Source organism: Diadema antillarum, unplaced genomic scaffold, assembly GCF_040938485.1.
Source record: "Diadema antillarum isolate AM-2024a unplaced genomic scaffold, OU_Dant_1.0 seq00001100_RagTag, whole genome shotgun sequence".
NCBI lineage: Eukaryota > Metazoa > Echinodermata > Echinoidea > Diadematoida > Diadematidae > Diadema > Diadema antillarum.
In genome coordinates, this window is record NW_027271917.1 from 13,467 (window position 1) to 36,654 (window position 23,188).

At 39.1% G+C, this 23,188-nt stretch overlaps 1 protein-coding gene across 1 annotated transcript in view; it reads left to right on the forward strand.

The window, feature by feature from the left end:
• Positions 1-23,188, forward strand: part of LOC139743656 (short transient receptor potential channel 4-associated protein-like) — a gene marked incomplete at its 5' end in the record, with an annotated part of 34,722 nt that overhangs the window by 9,201 nt on the left and 2,333 nt on the right. The window contains 16 exons of the mRNA XM_071654120.1: positions 1,181-1,297; positions 4,015-4,321; positions 5,905-5,975; positions 7,387-7,543; positions 8,407-8,580; positions 9,055-9,117; positions 10,156-10,412; positions 13,291-13,475; positions 13,874-13,975; positions 15,430-15,513; positions 16,203-16,293; positions 17,089-17,229; positions 18,975-19,086; positions 20,029-20,138; positions 21,585-21,724; positions 22,974-23,040. Of these exons, the coding sequence (XP_071510221.1) occupies positions 1,181-1,297; positions 4,015-4,321; positions 5,905-5,975; positions 7,387-7,543; positions 8,407-8,580; positions 9,055-9,117; positions 10,156-10,412; positions 13,291-13,475; positions 13,874-13,975; positions 15,430-15,513; positions 16,203-16,293; positions 17,089-17,229; positions 18,975-19,086; positions 20,029-20,138; positions 21,585-21,724; positions 22,974-23,040 (2,178 nt within the window). The remainder of the gene's footprint in view (positions 1-1,180; positions 1,298-4,014; positions 4,322-5,904; positions 5,976-7,386; positions 7,544-8,406; positions 8,581-9,054; positions 9,118-10,155; positions 10,413-13,290; positions 13,476-13,873; positions 13,976-15,429; positions 15,514-16,202; positions 16,294-17,088; positions 17,230-18,974; positions 19,087-20,028; positions 20,139-21,584; positions 21,725-22,973; positions 23,041-23,188) is intronic.

Here is a 23,188-nt window from a genome sequence, read left to right on the forward strand (position 1 = left end):
CATAGGCTGAAACTAATTAGTTTTAGCATATTTATGCTTGTATAGGTTCTGTCATAAATTTTGTGGAAAAAAAATGAAACAAAAGGTCGCAAAAACAAAGAAATTCATAAAACAATAAAATACATAAGAAATTGATTTTGATACCAATTTTTTTTTTAAGTCCATTGTTAGGAATGCTACAAAGAATGTTTCCACCAAAAATTAGGATTCTAGGAGCTTTAATTTCTGATTTAGAGCAAAATGTATGATTTTATGCATATTATATTAGCATAATTAATTATTATGACGAAAATTTCCATTTCTTTTTATATAGTGTGATAGAATACGCCACAGGCAATGCACGTGCCAAATTTCATGGCGATTGCGCGATCGATGGCCGAGATCTCGGGGGGGGGGGGGGGGGGGGTTGAATCAACCCCTCCCCTGCCACAGAACACCCAAAAAAGCCGGGCCTGGTTAGGGTTAAGAAATCATGTCTTTTATGACTAGCAATTCAGAATTGTAGCTTGTCTAGGAAAACATCATCACCAAGATTGATAATAAGATCCAGCTCCCATTTCATAAAACTTGTTATCAGTAACAACTGCCACATTTCTATGACAAATTTGCTCTCGGCCAATCAGGTGCAAGGATTTCAGTAGCTTATAACAACTATCGTAACTTTTTATTGATAATGAGTTTTATGAAACGGGGCCCTGGTGTGAACCAGTTCAGTGTGAGTTTACACAGTAGATCATTCATCATGGCAAATAGTAGACATGAATAGTAGTGGTACTTTGTTTGAGATTGTGGTTATGTTATTTTATTCATGGACTTTAACATCAGAATCATTGTCTATTGTTGTATGACACATCAAAGGTAACAGATCTGTAGAGATATTTTGAGTGGAAGCAAAGAGATTGAAGAAGATGAATATAATATATGTGTGATGACATAAAATCATCTAAAAGAGCACCCTGTACAAATAGGCACTTCTGCTGTAATTGTGAAAGTCATAACATGTGCTCAGCTTTGTTCACAACAGATGCAGCAGAAATAAGTGACTCGAAACAGGGTTGTTACTAGCAACAAAAGAAACAACTCTCCTACCATATATCATTAGTGCAGAGGGAAGTGCTTGCTATTCTCGACATCTTTTCTCTCTCACTCTCTATTTTTTTTTCCCTTTGTTTTCTTTCAGAAAGTAACTCAGAAGCTGATGGCAGACTCGTCGATAGAGTACCCAGCAGGCAGCGGTCAGTTCAGGGAAAGCAAGACCATCAATGCAGAAATGTTCTTCCTCTTTGGTGGTGTGGAGGTATGCCTTCTGTCATTGCCATGGCAATATCTGTTTGAGTGTACACCCCCACCCCCCCTCGTGATTACTTGCACTACCCTCTCCATGTGTTTGAGGTATGAGGGTATTGCAGTTATTGTAGTTCATATGAGTATCTCGTGGTGACATGACATTTACTCTTGCGGCAGTTGCTCCGGTCTTATTTTCTCCAAGGACTTAGGGTTAGGGTTAGGGTGGTGGTAGGGTTTTAGGTTTAGGATTAGGGCTAGGATTATGTTTATGGGTAGGTTTTATGTTTGGCTTAGCATGTAGATATTTCTTCGGAGTAATTGTCGCAGGAGCAAATGTAATGGATCTGTGTCTCACAGCTTGACACTGACAGTGTTACTGTCGGTGTTACAGTGTAGTGTAACCCCAAATGGTGTCAACCCATCCAATGAGTGGTAAATTTCCTATCCAGCAGAATATTTCTTACTTCTTGCAATTAAGTTTGAAACAGTTTACCTCGGTATTCATTGGAACATGACTGTGCAAAAAGTCTTGAAAATGGAAGAATCAATTAATAAGAACATGTGATATCTCATGCCACCTTGAGCTTACCTGGTATTACCATTTTCAGGAGAGTTGCATGCTGTGGTCAGGAAAAACAAAACAGAACATTGCTGCAGTCTTGGACAAGACTGTAAGGCAGTGAGGGGTCTAGGCATTCAAATTAGATTCTGAGTGTTAGTGTGTAGTTACATATCAATATTCTTGAACAAGACTGTAAGGCAGTGAGGGGTCTAGGCATTCATATTAGATTCTGAGTGTTAGCGTGTATATCAATATTCTTGAACAAGACTGTAAGGCAGTGATGGGTGTACATGTAGGCATTCAAATTAGATTCTGAGTGTTAGTGTGTATATTCACAAGATGACAGAGGAGGGGAAAAAAGGGCCGTGGAATGTGGATTAACCAACTGCAAAAACATAAATGTCACTCAGAGTCCTTTCAGGCCTGGACCTCTAACAATGCCTTGGGCTAGGATTTTATCGTTTAGGTGTTCGGAGAATTCTGCACAGATTTTCTTGTTGTTCAATATTCTTGTGAGGAGTGAGTGAACTGGAGAAAAAAATTTCTATGTTTGTCATTGCATAAAATATTCATGTATTACATTGCATGTCTGTTCTTGCTTACTTCTAGAACTTCTTATGCAGGTACTCATTTGGAATTTCTTAAAACTATTAGACGAGATGATGCGTGGTCTTCTTTATACAAGGATTTATTTCATACTTGTAGATGGCTATGATATAATTCTCATATTTTCCATTTCTCTGTTATGCCATATTTCTGTACATTTGTGATGATGAACATAACAATCTTATTTAAGCTATGCTTACCAGCTGCGGCAAAGCAGCATTGTCCAAGTATTACCCTGTAACCATAGACCATAATGTCATGGTACATACTAAGCTTACCTATGATACCGTGGTATCTACTTGTGCAGCAAAGTCATCTGAATCTATAGCTGCATGTTGACATAGTGGATTTTATGGAGTTAAAACTGTAGTCAGCTTTAGGAGAGGGAAATTTGATTGTAGCTGCACCCGTACTTGTACTTGAGTTGTTTGATAGCATGAACGTAAATGTCCTGTTTAAACCATTTTTGTATAGTGTTCATCATGAAAAAAAAAATAGATTAAAATCTCCAATTGAAATAAGGAAAATATGGATATATAGGGAAATAGACAAAGAAAGAGGAGGAAAGATGAGATGAAATGTGGCAAAACCAAGTGAAGGACCACCCATTAAACTTTTTTTCCCCCATTCTATTTCAAATGGTATATATATTTGTATGTAAGATTTCCACTCTGAGAAGTTAGAAATTGTTGTCACTCCTATATTTCATGGAACTGTATTGGATTATGTTTCATGTGTGCAAAAACAAGGGATTAGTTTAGGGCATAGTATCAAATAAACACTTCTACTGTATATTTATTTGGCCTTAAATGATCGAAGTTATTAGATAATGATAATTGTGTAAGGGGAATATGCAGAGGCTATAAAATTGGTATACACGATGTGATGAAGATATACATAAAATCTTGCAGAAAATGAATAGTTGACTCTAGAGTATTTATGTGGATCAAAATGTAAAATCTTGTGCTACACACATGAAAACACTAAAATCTGAAATGGTTCCACACAGCAGATGTGAAGTATTTCTGCCAGACAGAATCCTTGAAATCTTGAAACCACTACAATGGTGGGTGCAGATACAACTTAAATGCCTTCTATAGATCCCTGAAAACACAAAGAATAGGCTTGTTTTCGTCATCAGAGAGAATTATTTTGCTAAATATAGCCATGCCTGCTAGATCAGTGGAGTCTTCTCTGCAGAAACCATGCTTTCTGTGAATGGAAATCCTTCTAATGTGTTTGGCATTTACTTCTTCTGTTGTCCATGACCTTCTGAGGAGTCTTGGAAGAACATGGTAGAATTGATCTCTGTTAAAAGTAATCACATCTTTTTTGGGCACCTTGCTTAAAAACGGGTGTAGCCATTACTTGATAAATGTCAGAGTGCATTTAGATGAAGTATACATGTACACATTGCAGGTTAATTGTTTAACAATGCCATTATGACCAGTTTTCACAGGTAATGCAAAATTACTATAAAAATAAGGTTGTGGGTATCTCCAATTTGAAGAGTCTGGAGCAGAATTTCGGTGGTAAAGGTAAATTTTTGTTATTCTCAGGTGACAGTAGACCTTCTGCTCCAACCGCACTTCTACAAAACCAAGGAAAAGAAACCAGAACCGAGCAAGCAGTCACAAGCTGAGGGTGTGTCTAGCTGCAAGGAAGCAACAACCTCCAGTACGAGCACGTCAACATCGAATGGTACCACCACCACTACGACCACATCAAACGGCTCGTCATCGTCCACTATCTCCACGACTTCAGTGACGACAACATCCTCCTCACAGAATCCAGGCACTTCATTTCATATACGCTTGATTCGAGAGACGTACGGGCCGCCGGGGTCTTCAAATTCAGCATCATCGCGTTCAGCAGGTGTGCAAGGTATATAAGAAAATGTCATTGATTCTGTCCAATGAAGTGTGAGATACACATATATCTGTATTCCTCAATCTATCTCAATGTCACTAACTAAATCAACTAATGATACTTAAGCACTGGAGCGAGGTGAGAATTATTTATTAGTTATTATTGTATTAATTCAAAACATTACACTGTGGTAGAGGATAGCTGGCTGCTTGTGTTCTTCATGGTTTTGGTTATGAAAAGTGATCATTCTGAACATTCATTGTTGAGAGAAAATCTTGTGAATGAGAGACTGGAGAATAGTTTTGATTTGTAATTTTAATTTTGATTTGGATGTATTCCTTTAAAATCCTATTATGGTAGATCTTGAAAACATGCTGATTTCTTGCACTGTATCTACATGTATATCCAGATTTTTCTTCTTTTGCTTTGTCATAGCGCCCCCCCCCCCCCCAAAAAAAAAAAAATGGAATATTTTCTTCATGTAGAGAGGAATGTTATTATTAGGAGTGATGATCCATTGTGACTGCATTTGGTTGCAGAGTGTGATAAATGCTATGTGATAGTTATATTGGTTCACACATCTGTAATTTCATCTGCACTCATACACTCATAGGCATTAACTGTAACTACACTGCCGCTAGCATGTAGTGAATGAGGGGCAATCAATTTTCTATTCTAAAGCTGTTGTGCATTTAAGTACACTTGCATTCATTTTTGATTTCTCATCCATTGGATTCAGACTGATATTGATGTTGGAAGTGTACCAACTTTTTCACTCTGTGCTACTGCCAAATATGCATATTCACTAACTTGTTTATTTTTCCAGAACTAAATGGACATATATTTCAGGGCTCAGAATTATACGGCCTTGCAATGTAATAATGTTCTGCCATCCTCATTTTCCTGTGATATTCAGGTTTCTCTTTGTTATCACATCACATGATATGGATTTGTGTGATCTACACAATGCACTTCTACGACAGTGCTCATGAAGCACTCAGATCATAGAGACGTGGAAATGAATTGTTAGAATCTCTCCATTGAAGATTACATTGAATGCATTAAATGCTCATCACCATGCTATATTGTAGACCTCTTCTGTAATGTATTCAAATTCTGTGCATGCATTGTTTGCACACACACACACACACACACACACACACACAAAATGAAAACCACAAAGTGTGCCGGAGGCTTCCCCTGGATGGCTGCAAATGATGAGTGCTAGATGAATTCCTGCCTAAGAAATTTAATTGAAGGGAGCCAGTGAATGAGCTAGTTTGTTAACAGGCTGTAGGGAAAGAAACGGGCATGAATTTTGATACATGACAGAAACGGTTATTGAGAAACTTTCGTGGCAAACATTAAAAACTTTTTTGGCTGACATTACACATTTGTAGCTTCCAAAAAGTGTTTGCATCGGAATTTTGAATTGATGTGTATGTGCGAGTAACATGTCTACGTATATTTTTGTTGTTGATGTTGTAGTGCTTATTGATATCATTATTTTGTGACAAGCAGTGATAGTATTAAGTCATAACCACATAATCACTTTCTTACATATCATTTTGCCTCTATAGATCCACAGAAGGTCTTACGGCATAAGATAGCATACAATGCTATGGATCTTCTTCACTACATGTGTCAGAATGTGAGTACATGATAGACATTACATATATTGTATTATACGTTATGTGCTAGGGTTATCACAATACATAATATTGTATTACACATTATGTGTTAGGGTTATCACAATACATAATATTGTATTATACATTATGTGTTAGGGTTATCTGTCCTCTGTATGGGAGCTACCATTGATTGACATGAACCCACTAGCAAACAGAAATACATGTACATGCTCTGTGTAAACTGAGAGATATAGACGATTACACTAATGCAGAAGATACAACTTGTATGCTCATTGAAGACACGCTGTTGTGTTTGATGTGCTTTATCTGTCCATGACTGCACAACATGTCTTCAATGTCACAATGAATGAGCATGCACAGAACAAAGGCCTCCTTTGTTTTTAATCTGGTCATCAGTCTTTATAGAATAGGTTAATTTTATAGTGTTAGCAGGCCCCAAATGAGCCTCGCTCAGATGCTCAGCATGTTACACTTTTTCCATTCAGAGGACAGTACTATGTGAACAGATTTCTACAGCCAGTGGGGTCTGTCCCTCACTCAGCTGAGAGACACACCACAGGCTATACAGACACTGGCATGCCGGTCTGATTGTTCAGTCAGGGCTCTTGAATTTGTGTCCTGCAGCTGTGGCCAGCTGCACTGTAGTCATTCATGAGAAGACAGCCTTCTTTCTGATTGCCGTCTTTATTAAAGTCAAACCTAGACAAAATGAAAAGTTGTATGTCTGCACTGTTAATGTTCAACTGGTGGTGTGCATGTAAGAAATGCATCTTGCTCTATTTTGTTGTTGTTGGTATTTTTTGAAAACTCAAATATTTCAATATCATTTTGTTGACTTTCATTTGCTTTATAATCATTTTCATTTCAAACAAAGCAGGCAGAGAAAAAGAATGTGTATGTTTACAAATTTCAGTCCACATCATCATTACTGATCTGACAAAAGACCACAGAGATATTTAGGCATATCATTCTTAAAATGTCAAGTAAGTTATTTAGTTTGCACTGTCAAATGTTTGGACATAACAAAATAAAAAACATATTTGTATGAAGAAGCTGGTTCAAGGACAGGTGCAGAGTGCTGTCAGTAAATCTTTAAGGTGTTATTTCGTTTGTTTTTAAGCATCAAACAGAGTAAATTATGTAATAGCCAGACAGAAGAGCTGTTGTAGGTGCTGTGCATTTTGACCTGTCTATCATAGCTACAGCAATAGGTGAGTCTGTATGTGCTTCTTTAATCTCCTGCCTCCAACGTTTGTGGCAACAGCTGTATGATCCGTAGGGATTAGTAAGCAGTAATGTTAACAGCTCACCTAGACTGCTGTATGTCTGAGAACTTTCTTGCAGTAAAGAAAAAAGTTTACGAGTGCACCGTATCATAATGAAGACTTTCTCTTGCTGTCCCTGGCTCAGATGGGCACTGACATCGCAACGCCGCTTTCCGACCACGACGATCTCATCATATACCTCTTCACCCTGCTGACAGAGAAGCAGTGCTTCTTAAAAGCTGCCACGCTAATCGAAGACATCCTTGGTGTGAGGGCACAGATGTTTAAGCTGGATGACATCCGTAAGTTGCTCTAATTGATTGTGTCCCCTTCTTTGTCCTGATGTAGCGCATACCCACCTGGTGCTAATCAAAAGTTAAAGTGACAGATGTCATCCGAGAAGCAGACCTCTTTAGTAAAAATGAAAGGACGGATTTAGATTTTGGTAAAATTGTTCGTTTTCTTTCAGGGTTTCTTTCCACATCTGTGTAATTGCTGCAGTTTACCCATCATTAGTTAGCAAGACATTTAGGTGGTATGACATTCATCTGGATGTTGTAATATGTTGAGAGTGGGTAGGCCCTTTTCAGGGCCACATACATGCCCAAGAAAGAATACATGATGCGCTGTTAAGCCTTCTACCACCCAACACCTTTTTTCATATGTGGATATTATTTGCTAGGGATCAAAAATTTCATTTGAATCAGATGGAGAAAAAATGGCAAATAGATTAGGTTGCAACTGTTTGACAGATTACCCTACATCGACGTAAATGAAGGATTAGAACCAACACTTGTTGTCGGGCGGAAGCTCAGTGGTCTAGTGGAGATGATGCCTGCCTGGTGATCAGGAGGTCATAGGTATGAATCCTGCTCGAGTATGTACGCCCATGATTTTTTATCATGGCTACTACTAAAAGACTGATCAATTCAGTGCTCATTTACGTCGATGTAAGGCAATTTGTCAATCATTTGCAATGAAAACATCTCGACGGAAGAATATCATGAATTTGCAAAATAGATGAGGTGTTTGAAAGTGTGTATGCAACAAAACAGGGAAGTTTCCGAGTTAATATTGGTCGGATGCATGGTTGTTGACAGTACTAGGGGATGAGATAGTTAAAATGACAGAAATTGGTTATTTGTGATGGTTTTTCCTCTCTTAGCTGATCTGGAGAGACTGGTGGGTAAGTTTGAGGAGGACCAGCTGGCCAACTTCTGCCGCGTCCTGTCCATCACAATATCCGACCTTGACCCCAAAGACGAGCCCTGTACGCTGGCCGCACAGGACAAGGCCTGCAGGAATCGTGATGGCACGCCGGTGTCAGAGGTCAACCAAAGTAAGTGGCCAAAGCTTGCTTCAGGTAGATATACAAAATATGTGATTTGCCATTCAAGTTAGAGCTGTTTTGAGAGCTAGCACCAGTTGGCTGGTGCTAGCTCTCCCATAAATGTTAAAGACATGGAGACTTGATTACTTTTGGGGGGGGGGGGGAATGAATAAAATTAGTGAAAACAAGTGGCATCTGTCTTTTTAGACCGGCAACGGTACTACAACAGAAAAAGAAACAAATATATTCAAGTAAATGGCATGGTGGCAATTTGAAACTATTAACCTGAGAAAATTCAGGTTACTTTTTAAGAACACTTTTTCCAGTGTCAAAGCTAGTGGCAGAATCACGCTAACCTGAGTTTTCAGTTCTTACCAGAGTTTTTCTCGGGTAAAAAGTTCTATGCAACAGGACCCAGTTGTGCTCAGCTATGACCTACTGTATCTCATTACTGTTTGTTTGTCTTTTTCTCCCCCCTTGCAGAAACTGTTGTGGAACTCCCTGGCTTTGTGGAAAAGCTTGTGAGGATTGCATGCAAATCTGTTGGTGAGTGAAGAAATATTGAAACACAATTTTGAGTTTACCTTTTTCTTTCAAGCCTGGAAGTGTGATTGTACAAGGACAGGTAGCATAAACTTGATGGGACTGGCTCTAAATCATGATTTTAGAATTAAATGTCAATGTTAAATGAACAATAATATTGGAATTGCTGCGTACATATTCTGTGTGACATTTATGTAAATCAGAAGTCTTATTCGTTTGTTGGTTGTCTTTTTCGTGAATATTTTATTATTATTATTTTTATTTCAATCAGTAGAGCACCGGGCTAGCATCCGGAGGTCTCGGGTTCGAATCCAGATGAATTCCCATTTTCTTTGCTCATTTTTCCACTAATCAATTATATTCTCTTCTGGTCAGTTTCCCTCTGTTTGCATTTGTTGCATACTCAAAAAGCTGCATCATTTTGGTGATCTCTCACATTTATCCCCAAGTTGAATTATCCTTTGGGTCTATGCCAGGTTTAAGTGTGTGCGTGTGTGTCACACACAAACACACTGCTATAGCTTCTGACCATCCGAGCATTGAGAATTTAGGATTTCTGGGACGAACACTGAACTAGGGCTTTCTATAGCTCAGTCAGTAGAGCACCGGGCTAGCATCCGGAGGTCTCGGGTTCGAATCCCGATGGAATCCCATTTTCTTTGCTCATTTTTCCACTAGTATTTTATTAAATGTACATTTACCAAATGAGGCATATCTATAACATAGTACAGATAGCCAAATGAGGCATATCTATAACATAGTACAGATAGCCAAATGAGGCATATCTTTAATATAGTACAGATAGCCAAATGTACTTTCTATCATATAACATGCTGCCACAAAAGTATTTTTTCCTCACATGGAGTATCTTTTGAAGACGCATGTTGAGCTTGAAATATCAAGAAGTATAGTGTAGGAAGAGAATTTAGTGCTCATGGTCATTATCACACCTGACATATTGGAAATCGTGGTATAATTATATTCCCCATCTCTGACCCTATCTCCATATTGATCTTGCTCTTTCTGTCCATCTCTCTACAGCCGAGCCTGATGGAGTGACCGACGTGGACGCCCTCTTCTCCCAAATTGACAGCTGGGTGACGTGGCTGGACAGCTCGCTGGCCTTTGATGCCCTGGCTGAGGTGGCCAACGAGGATGAAGGAGTCTATCTCAACCTGCCCCTCCACGACCTCTCCCTACCCCTACCAGATTCCCTGAAGACCATGCATGAGGTGGTCTACAAGGTGGAGGTCCTCCATGTTCTTTGTCTGCTCCTTGGAGGCAAACAGAGGCACAAGGTAAGAGCATGCTGTACTGTCTGACCTTACCCCAGGATAAATGAGAGGTCTGCTCTGATTACTGTATACGTCGAATATTTAGCGAGGTTTTTATTTTCATGAATTTTGCAAGTCAGGTGCTATTCATGAATTTAAAGACACACAAAAATATTGACTCTGATCCCTACATGAATGTGACGTGCATGCATACACACACTTCCCCATTCAGAAGTGTGCTCCACGATCACAAATTTTAACCACTAGCGAAATCGTCCAGAAGTCCCAATTCACGAAAAATTAGTCTTGCTAAATATAAGGTGTAGACAGTAATTACAGCTGTTAGCCGCATTTACACCTACTAACATCGCGATTTTTAAAATCGCAATATTTTGGTTCCACCGTTTACACTTGCGCAAAAGCATGCGAAGTTTGAGCTTCACGAAACATCACAATTTTTTTTAGTGTCTCTCTTTTCAACATGGTAGCTGAGTGGAAGCACGCGCTATTCTGTTCGTTTTCACTGCAGTGCAGTATATTTTGATCACAGCTAGCTGGTTGGAACGTTGAGCCAGGGCTTTTTATCAGTTCAATGCACACATAAATTTGTGTTTCTCGAGACTGTTTACTTACGGTAAAACTATATAGCTTACTATATTAGATCACAATGCAATATACGTAGTAGGTGTGTAAAACTTCATCTAAGTATGGAAAAGTTGATGACAGCAGCATTCAGGAGGAATGACGGAATTGAGAAGTACAACTTGGAAGTTAGGACTGGTATTTTATCAGGCGACAGCAAGAACTCACACTTGTTACGTACTCCTGTATTCCACAAACAACGTATATCGAGAGCAGTATGGGCACTCCCACAATCAACGCATTTCTGGGAGAACATTATTTTGTTAGTCTTCACGGGGTGATGATACCTGGTTGGAGAACTTCAGGTTTGCTACTAGTAGTAGTTTTCACGTACTAGTTTCATCAGGGAGAGGGAGGTGAGAGACCACGAGCTGATAGAGGATCGGCCGTTTAGACCTGTACACTGTACCGTGTACTAGTACTCTGGCCAGTGACCGACGTACTCTCTACACGTACACATTCCAAAGAGGGATCGGGAGCGCGCGTAAACTCCCGGTGCAATCCGATACCGAAAGTCACGTGATGAAAAATCGCGATATTTCTCCAGCTTGGGTTTACACTCGCTAACTTCGCCTCAAACTTCACGATGTTTAAAAAAATCGCACTCCGGCTGGCGATTTTTCTGGCAATGTTTCGAGGGAGTTTGGGTGTAGTTGCCTAGCAACTTGCACCCAAATGTCGCGATTTTTCCAAGCAAGTGTAAATGGACCTAATGATGGCAGATTGTCACAAGATATTCCTCCTTGGATGGGAGTTTGCATCTATGTAGCCTGGAAGATGAACATGATTTATTAAATGGGTTCAAGATTATAGCCAATCAGAAGCATCAAAATGAGTCACGTGTGCATCGTTATTTTCTTACTAGTATGTCCAAGCATGCAAAATGTTTTGCAGCAAAAAGCATATCTGCACATTCACTAATGTCACAATGTATATAATACTTCAGTGTTTTGAAGATTTCTTCAGACTTCTTGGCTTTTGAGTAAGTTCTACATGTAGCTGACTGGTATTCACTCAATAACATAAATGAAAAATAGTTCATAGACCAATTTTATAAAACAAATAATGCATAGGTTTAATTTTGTGACTTAAGTGGAGATGCAGCTCACTCTCGGGTGTTCACAATGTTGCACTATTGTAAATACCCTCCAGGGTGCTGCATCTCCAATAACGCACTCTCACCTATGCATTATTAACCCGTTGAGGACGGGCTGATTTTGCTACAACATGCATTTCCCATAGACATATGCCCGAGTATACTCGGGACTTGTCCTCAACGGTTTAACAGCATGAATGATATGTAATTGTATGTCCAGAGGCAAGGCACACGGTGTTGTCATAGTAGATCAGGCCCTGGGCACAGTAGCAGGTGATTCTTGGTTCAAAGCCTGTCCAGGGCATACACCTTTGGACGATGATAATACTCTAGAGCCAGGTGTAATAGTGGATGTCCAGCGTAGCTGGACATTTGACTGGCAAAATTGGACAACTCAAATTTATTTTTTTTAACAGTGATTTATGAGCAAACGCACTGTATGGTTTTGTCCTTGTAGCTTACATTTCTGGTTATATGTAGAAGCAAAAACATGAGCACACAATTTACTACACTACCTGATCGCATGATCAAGCGATGATGAAAGGCGACACCCCCTGCATGTTATTTTGATCTCAGTAATGGTATGCTGCCCTCTGTGGACAATGACAGTACAGTTTTCAATGTAGAGCATACAAAACCAGCAGCCAGAGCAGGAGCCTTAGCCTTTGTTGTTGAGTGATTTTGCTTTTTTGCTCAGGCATTAACTATGTGTCTAAGTCCAACATGACAGCCATGGTGACATGATGGAGATTAAGGGGATTAGGTAATCTCTATTCATTCCTAGATAGCACTCCACAGGATGTGCTATAAGGCGAACAGAGCACAGTGTGGGTGAAAGAGCGACTTCCTCAGTTGAAGGTTTTTGTACTGCAATAATGTTCTATTTGTTGATATCCATAAATTATGTTCATTCGCTCGTATTTATTTTGCTTCTCAAATCAAATCAAATCATAATGAATGACATGGGTGTGACAGTTTTAAACAAAACAACCAAATGACAAAGGAGCTATACAAAAGTGCAGTTTATACTACATGCATAACGAAAATCTTTGTGAAACATTTACAGTTGCATATAATATATATAATATGCTGATTTAAAGAGGTTGCTGTTGTGCTGATGTACCCTGATTCAAAGCCTTAACCCTCTGCCAACCTTTCCCCAAGGTACATGAGGTTTTAGCACAGTGCAAGCTGATGCCGGGACTCAATGCCCTCTTCGACAAGGTCATATGGCGATGCATCCTCCGGGCCCCCATCCATGGTGCTAATGAGAACTGTGACTGCAGCCCTGAAGTAGCACTCAAGGTTCAGTTCTTGAGACTCCTACACACGTACTGTGACCACCATGAGTAAGTTATTAATTTACTCCTTCTTTTTGTTGCTATTCTTATGATGATAAAATGGTGGTGGTGGTGGTGGTAGTGGTGGTGGTGATGATGATGATGATGAATAATATCATTATCGTTAATTATCATTATTATTATTATTATTTGGCATTATGACTAGAAAAATAAAGAGATCCATTGCTTGATGGTGTTTCTTGTAGTCTTGCTATTCCCATACTAATGAGGAAATTCTAATATAAAAAATCCCCACTTAGTGACTTGATCAGCATATCGGGTCACAATTCTTCAACATCAAAGTTTGTTCAGATCTTCAGATGTACGGGTTTTATGATGAAAACTGACTGACAACAGATGATATCATGTTTTGAGTTGAACATACTCTTTGCTCCACCCCACTGCAGCAACAAGTACCTGATCATGACGAGGCATGAGGTCAACGACCTGAACCGAATATCTTCCAGTGCTAGCATCCCTCAGCTGGAGGCTGTCAAGAAGGTTGACAGGTGGGCGTCATCTGGCTCAGATCCTGGTCAAGTTTTACCATTGTCAGGGGTGGATCCAGGAATTCTGTAAAGAGGGGGCGCCTTTACAAAATAAGAGGGGGGGGCGCATGCACCCCCCAATTTTATCGTTTTATTTGTTTTGTTTTAGCAAAGAATGAAGGGGGGGGGGGGGGGGCGCGCACCCGGTGCGCTCCCCCCTGGATCCGCCACTGATTGTGAAAGTGGAAATACATTGCACAATGAAAATATTGCACTTTTTCACAATTTTGCAGTTGTTCATACATATAGATACTGTTATTTTGGTATACAGATATTTTTGCGAGATGTTGTTTCTGCGAATTGACACAGAGGCCTTCATAAGCGCACTACTACCTGAGCGTATGGTGACGTTTTTGCGTGCTGTTAAATTCGTGGTCCAACTGTGATTTGTGAAATTTACGAAAATTAAACCCTCGCAAAAATAACAGCTTATACAGTGGATGATCAAGGGCACTAATTAAACAATTTAAGAAGTTTACCGCTGCCATGGCGGTTCAGGGTTTTGGCCAATGCCATGCAACAAGACTACCAAAGATGTACAGAACTGTATGTAAACTCAAATACATGTTCTGCAAATATCCCTGCATGTATTCATATCCCAACATGAAATGAAAACAAAATATGTGCTGAGTGTCACTTTGTGTTCGTTTTCTTTTACAGGAAATATGTGAAAAATGATGACACAACTTGATATCCTGTATTTACAGCATATTGATATATGCTCCCATGTATTTCTGTGTCTATGGCTCATTGTTATATCAGCAACAATATTTTTCTTTTTGAGGTGAATCATGTCTCAGATACACTCTTTCTTACAGCAATAACATTAATTTGAATGACTGAGTACACAGAAATTACTTATCTGTTGGTATGTTGTTCAGGGAAAATTGTACAATTGTAATCCTATGAAAAGGTAGCTATCAACCATTTGTCAGAACTGCAAGTAGGTGCCTTATTTTAGTGGGATATATCTGGCATACACAGATCCATTGCTTATTGCTTTACAAATCCACCAAAATGTTTTGCAAAGTGTCCACATTAGTCAGTATTCCCAGTACTGTAAAAGTGGAAATTTTCACGGTGTTGAAATTTTCGCGTATTTCGCGCAACCAGAAACTAGCGCGAAAATAAAAGCACGTGAATATTTTTGCTTGCCGTATGTTCCAGTAGTTGATGTCTTGAGTTCACGGAATTAAAAACTACATGCGAAAGTCTTCTTGCCAGGCCATGCGCAAAAAATTAATTGCCCGAAAATATCCACTTTTACAGTATTAGTCAATCACGATGACCCATTGATTTCTATAAGAGAGTCATTCAAATACGTAGACTGCCAAGGATTCAAATGACATTATAGCCACCTGTGTGTAGAGATGGATGTGGTCTAATGACCTTGGCATTATGTGCACCATCTTCAGGTCATTGCTGTGCCAGGGCCAGAAGGGGATCCTCACCAAGCTAGTTGACGTCATGAAGACTGAGCCTCGGGACTCACCATTCAGGTATGGACGCTTGACCAGTCATCTGTACATGATGACGTCCAGTTCAGTCAAATAACATTTGCACCTCCAGTATTAATGGTGGAACTACATCATGTATATACTGTGCAATAACCATCTGCACAAGCATGGCAGATAGGACACGTTATAAAGATGGACCTTTCACTCTCTGCAATTTGAAAATTTTGATAGCATTAAAGCAACCAAGAATCTCATTTGAGAGATCAAATTTGTACCAGTTGTAATTTCTAAATTCTACCTTCTCTCAAGTGTACACCCATCTGAAAAAACAGTCTAAGGTAGAAAATGAGATTATGATTGAGTTCAAATGTATATGAGGGTAAAAGGACTTATCATCACTGGGGCAACAAGACCTCGTATCTACAAAATGTAAATTGTTCAGGAGAGCAAAAAAAAAAACAAAACAAAAACATGGTAGCCAAAGCACTTTATCAAATGGGATAGCCTTCACTTTGACATGCCATGGTGGCTTCATTTTTACATAAGTCAGCTAGGATTTGAACAGGACATTTAACTGATTATCTGACCATTAATCCAAAAAAGTCATTTTCACCAAAATTTGAAGATACAAGGTCTTGTCACACCAGCGATGTTATGTTCTGCTTTAATCTGGTTTCAAAATTTTCATGATTGATATGTGACCCTTTCTTGGTGTTGTGATGTTTTTGCAGGTTTTGGATGGCACGAGCCATTGAGAGCTTCTTGAGGGGAAAGACGTCGTATGCAGACCAGACCTTCCTACTGAGGAAAGGCCTCCTGGAGGTAGGATATAAGCAGAAGCTGCACTAATATGAGATATGGACCAGCCCTGAGAGGCTGTATTGTGGTATATTGCCCGAGTGTAGAACATGTCGCATTTGATGTGTGTAGCTCTGTCTAGAGTATTATTCTTCCATGCACAATAAAGACAAGACATCTTCATAACTACGTCCTCACATTTGATGTCAAATGAGAACATAAGAGTTTGAGCAGTATAAAGATATATTGCCTGTTTCTCAACATTGTGATTGGATTGTGATTTCTAGTATTTGGATTCACACATCTACATTTGCCGTATGTGGTAACACTCTTCTCTTTTAAGTTCTCAGTTTGTGGAAAGCAGGTAATGAATTGGGATCGTGGTCTCTGTTCTGTACATATAACATATTACTCTGACATGGACTTTTAGTTGTCTAGTGGTAATCGGCAGACAATGGAAAGAGTGGTGTACACAGTATGGCAAGACACGGTCACACGAAAGTGATTTAACCAATCACTGTAAACCTCGATGTGAAGGGATACTAGCTATCACACTTGCCATTGAAACTCTGCTGTATTAACATTTGACTAATATGATTTTGCTGAAGATAAAGATAACAACATGCAAACAATGTTCTGTGCTTTACTGTTTTAGCTGTCTGAAGAGTGAATGTTAATTTGAAACAAAAGAACAACCATCAAACAAATGTAGAGAAATGGATAGTGTGTGCAACATAACAATTATGAGCACCTCTTTGCAACTTGAAGTGAAGACCTGAGTGGTGTAACTCCTTTCTCTGCTCTCTATCCCTTGTTCAGCATGTTGTCCAGTTCATTGTGAGTAGTGATCACCACTCTAAGGAGGTTCTTCAGAGCTACTTTGACCTCATGGCTGAGCTGATGAAGTTCAACATCCTGGCCTTCAAGAGATTCAACAAGGCTATCAGCTCAGAGGAACAGGTAGGTCCCTCACCCCTAGGCCCAGGATACCTCAGCAGACCTCCCAGCCATTCTGAACATGGAGGAAGGAATCTGAATTTTGACTATTTTCAGCTGTTATTTCAATAGGAATTTCCTATTTTTCTTGATTTTACCACACACTTCCATGGGAACTGCTCTTTCTTTTCTACCTTTGAGCCAAATTATCCTCTTTTTTTTTTTTTCATTCTTAAAAGGGTGGGAGGTCTGCCTCAGACTCAAGTTGGACCTTTTAAAGACAGACTAGTAGTTGAAAGCAAAGTCCTTAACAGTTTGTGTTGGGGACCTGTCGTGACTTAAATGCCACAAGACATCCACTCTGCACCTTACCAGTGCCTGTAATTCTACCTTTAAACATATATATAAATGGATAAATATATGAGAGAGAAAAGAACAGATTCAGTGTCTTGATACATTTGGGCAGATGCTTTACCAAATGAATTAAGCTTATGAGTTTGAAAGATTAGATTTCCCGGTTCTCATGAAGAAAATTAGGGATATGAAGTGAAGTAGTGAGTACAGTCATTTTGTTGTAAAATCAGTTGACTAGATTGTGCAGGTTTCACAATGGTCCACTTCCAAAGTATGAGATGCAAGCAAACTTTGGATTAGCCTAGATTGAGAGTGATACATAAGCCTTAAAAACAATTAAGGCTTAGGGATTATAGCAAATCCCTACAAGTTACCGTCTGTCAATGTGATTAGACATGACATGCTTTCAAGCACATGGGACTCCCTGGTGTGTCATGTATATTAGCCATCAAGTTTCTACATTATGTTTTTATTGAATTCTATAATACTAGGTGTGTGTGTGTGTGTGTGTGTATCTTTGGATTATTTTTTATGGTCACTAAGAATGCAGAACGCGGGAACCATTGGCTTTAAGTGCCGTCTGAGGGCCAGGTTATGAGGACAAAGTGTTTGCAAAGGGTAGAACCCTGGCTGTGGATTTGAACCAGGAACCTCATAATTAAAGTCCACTGTCTTATCCACAGAGCCACAAAGGTTCCTCATTCAAATGATGGCCAACTGAGTGTCCAGATAGAAATGTTAGCATATCAGCAAAGCTTGCAAGATATTTAAGTGATTTTGCCACATATATAACCAGAATATTTGTGTGCTTAAAACTTTGGCTAAATTTGAGAGGAGCCAGATTCGTGGCAGTTTTTTTTTTTTTTTTTTGACTACACAATGCACTGAATGCCAGTGGCAATTTCGCGAAAGTTTCATGCTGTGAAAAAGACTGTCAGCTCCAATTTCCAAAATTTCCATGCTGAGAATGTTTCTAGTTTTACAGTAAATTTGGGGCAAGAATGGGAGGGTAACTAATGGCAAGAATATTACATGGCAAAAACTGGAAGAATTTTCTTGAATCAAACTGGAGGATGATGGTTTGATTTGATGTCCTGTACTTCCGGTTAACTGCACAGAAGTGTGACATCTCAATTTCCATTACTGAATATTATGATTAGTGAGATTAATGTTTACTGTGAAGATGTGTCCCGCAAAGTAAAAACCAAACTCATAGTGTCCGTTTCTACAACGGGGAATTAATTACAATATTTGATTCTTGTGAAACATTCAGTATGGTGTCTACAATACTTGCTCTCTTACAACTGTAATGTGTGACATGCCAACGGATGAAGTAATTGGATGTATGACGTGTCTTAGCCCAGCATCACACATTGGCAAGTAGTGCTGTGCATTTATACCTTTACCCTCCACAGTTCATGAAGTTCATGGACCTGGTACACAAGAACATTGTAGACTCCAACATGTTTGTGCGGTGCCTGGCTCTCACCATCGAGCACTTTGAGAAGGAGCAGCCAGAGAACTATGGTAAGCCAAAATAACAGTAGAAATACTGTCAAAAAAAAAAAAAATAAATAACTGTAGAAATAACACAGCTGCCAATTCTCCCTGACTGCTCATTAGGCTCCCTGAAAAGTTGAATATATTCCCATGTCTTGACAATGGAATGTAAAAGCCTCCCCGATTTTAGAATCATTTTCACTAGTAGAGATGCACGTGATACACAAGTATCTCCCTGCTTGCTTTGTGGAACCTGTGTGTTTCTGATGCGTAATTGTTGGCGGTCCTGGATTAAGTAGTCCAGAGTAACAAGACGACATTTAGATTTAGATGAACGGATGTAGAGCCAGTTAGCGACTTTTGTCAATTTATACATGAAACCTGAATGAACTACTCCAAAGAGTGTCCTTGGAGTCAAAAATAGCATTCTTGCTATTTCAGTGTCTGTTGAGACTAACATACTCTTTATGTTCAGCATACATGCTGTTTGTCACCTGACAGTTCTTTGAAGAAAGAAAAGAATATTTCTACCGTCTGCCGCAGTCACTTGTTAATCTCGCTTTCTTCCATTAGAAACTTCCATTTTCATGATCAGTGCATACTCGACTGAAGTAAAAAGTGCTATATTATGTTTATTGTTAGGGAAGTCTGATGTGACTAATGGAGCACCAAAAGTAGAAATTGATTTCTGGTACAAGATAAGATGTGGGATTATTACAGTTACAAATGAACACCCTACCCAAGTATGAAAAAGAAATTTTAAAAAATGAAAAAGATAAATAAAAAAAAGGGGGAGAGGGACAAAGACTGAAACAGCAAATCATTCTACTGTTTTAAACCTCACAAGTCAGCATAAAAGATACATGGCATGTTTTTGTTGATAGTGTCATACACTGTCCTCTTTAGTATCCACTGTGGTATAGAGATAACTGTGAATGTGTGTTTGTGTTTATTGTGTGATGTCCACAGAGTGGGGTATCCAGTCATGTCGCCTCCTCCAGTTTATCTCCAAGCGAGAAAATCGTCTCCACTTCCTCTATAAACTCATCAACATCATCCATGTGGAAATCCTGACACAGGTGAGTGAATGGATTGATAATGGTAAGGGTGTTGATGCTGCTGCCTTCTTTTTTTATGCCTCTGCCACAAAGTGTCGCCGGAGGCATTATTTTTCCATATTTTAGAATAGATTTGACCCATGCCATAGTAGCAGTCATGAATTAGTCCCAAAGAAGAGGAGACGAGGTATTCTAATCACTGTGAACCCTTTGCAGACTGCCTAAGGCACTTGTTTGTAAACATGCTTGGAATCTTTTCCATGTTATTTGAGCTTGTTTGATTGGTTTTGATTGATTATAACACAAGGATGAGATGGTTAAATTTTGGTAGTGGTCTGGGAATTTTTATGAATTTTTTAAGGATTTTTTTTTTCTTTTGGCAAATAGGGTCAATGAACTTGGGAGTTTAAGCCGCGCATATTTTAGGTTTGCATATGCGCATTAAAGCGCATGCACTGCTGCTCAAGGCGCCGCGCAGCAGGAAGCTGATGAGGTAAACACAAGGTTTCATTGGGATATTGGGAGATTTTCAGCATGCTTGTATGGGCGGCAGTTAGCTGCTTGACAAAGGTCTACGCTCTTCGAGTGCTTTTCTAGTTCACAATTTTATCACCGTTGATGGAATGCTGCCCCACCCACTATTGCATTTGAATGAGAAGCATCTGATAACAAAGTTGTAATGAACAGACCTATAAGGTTAGAGTCCTCGGTTACAAACACAGGACAGCAAGCTACTTCATCTGGCTACTCGTCTCCCTGAGACACTGAGAGGTCTGTCTCCAGTTTGATCCCCAGTGGAGACCTCTCTGAAGACAATGTATAGTCTTACTATGTCACTCTTCTCTCTTTATTGGCAAACCTGTGCTGTCTCTCAGATTAGCGCATTAAACGCAAGTCCCGTGTGAGGGAGTCACAACCCACGCACGTAGGAGATCCTCTTCACTGCTCTCAGGGAGCGGAATGATGACTCGGTGAAGGGGCTGCGTTCACACGCGCACTGACAAATTTGTGAATGATTCCCACCCCTTGTGGTTTGCCCCACGTAGGAGAAATATTCAGCTGGAGCAATTTCACAAACTGTTGTTACTTTGGATGATCTGTGTCATATGATCCAGACATGTTTGAATATGCATGCATATTTGAAGCAATGAGTACCAACTGCACTTATGAATGGATTTTTTTAACCTGTTCATTATTGACTTTGAATTGTAACGCTCATTTCCAGAATGTGATTGCATTTGTGTTCTTTGCTACCTTTATTTCTTTCCTGAAAGTTTACTTGCATTATCAGAACCTATACAAAAATGAAAGGGGAATCTTAATAAGTGAATTAAAACATTCAATACCTGTTGGACAACAGTAGAGGAAAATGTCCGTTTCATTGCTGGACTCTTGGCAAGAAATAGTTAGAGTGACGTATCTTTTTTTATTGTTGTGGACACTACGATCTCACTTTGGGCACTCCAGGAAAATGTTAGCTGTCTGAACACCACCATCATCTTCCTGATGTTTGCTGACCGTATTGGGGAGCTTGCCCGCTACCTTTGTGACCTGCGCACAGAAGAGCAGCGACAGTGTAGGCCTGGCTTTCTCCTGCAGAACTTTAGGTGAGAAGAGTCTTAAACTACAGGGAAGAACCAGACTATGTCTTAGTTTCTGTCATCACTTCCTTGTATGTCTGTATGCGAACATGAATGACAGGCATGCCCTTATCCTAGCCATGTGTTGATATATTGTAAATCTATAGACTGATAAATGAAGTTTAGCAGCTGCATGTTTCAATCCTGTTGTATTTACATCCTGTTTTACTTGAAGATGTTATTTTAATTTACTTTTTTTCTTTACCAGGATACCATGGGTCAGTGTTCAACTCGAACTTCACATTCGTTGAGCAGTAATAAACTTCTTGTTGTATTTGTTGAACACTGAAGATATATTCCATTTAGGTGAAGATTAAAGAGAAAAAAAATGTCAAGTTCATACTTCAAATGATACTTTGTTACCATGAACTTAACAATGCCAGTATTGATCTCCAAAGATTACCATGCTCAGTTTGTTTAAGAAAAAGTTACTCCATCTTTGTCTTGGTTGTTTCCCTGTGAGGACTGCAAGTATTGAAGGGAAAGTACTGAAAAGAAAAAAAAAATCCTTCTCATTGAGAATTCAGCACACATGAATGGAAATATATTATCCTTATGCACTCTTAATATTTTTCCTCTAATTTCTGTAATCCATGAGCTAATCCCTGATCACGGCCAAATTTCATTTTGTCGAGGCCATTAGTTCATATGTATGTAATGCAAGCAGTTTCTCACTGTGAATGAATCATTCTTTTCATTTTTTTCATTTCCAACAAAATGCAATTAGAGTATAACATTTACATAGTTATGCAAAATCAATGCAACATTGTTATAAAGGAAATACTATGGACGGAAATACATTCTAACTTTTGTAACTGTACCAAAACAAAGTGTTGGAAATGGAGGGGATTGCTGAAAAGCAGGGCTTGTAGTTTGCAGTCCCTCATTAGCAATAACTTATTACTGAAACAAGAGAACTAGGGCTGGAAAAAAATAAGACACAGAAAAAATGGGTCCTACTGGTTTGGGTGTATTTCAGATTTACTGATGATATTTGAAGGGATATTGGGTAAGTTGAAACAAAAATAAAAACAGGTAGCAAGGAGACAGAGTAGCTTTGTTTGTACTAGTCAAGAAATGGGAAGGATTCGTCTACGAGAGGAACAATCTGTTTCATCTAATTCCTCTGATAAGCATGAATAATTACCTTTATTCATTTCTTTCACTATTCCATGATGTTTTCTGTTATCATTGCTATCATTATTTTTGACCACAGAGAATTGCTGTTTTTCTGGCAAGAACACTATCTCCACAAAGACAAGGACTGCAGTGCCCTAGAAAAGGTAAAAACAAATCTTATTTTTGATGTATCTACAACTGTGATTAAAGTTTGATCAAACATCAACTTGAATAATCAGATGAATATTGTTATGGAATGTCATTACATGAACATGGAAAGTGATTTGACCAAAAGATAAGTCTTTGTAAGAG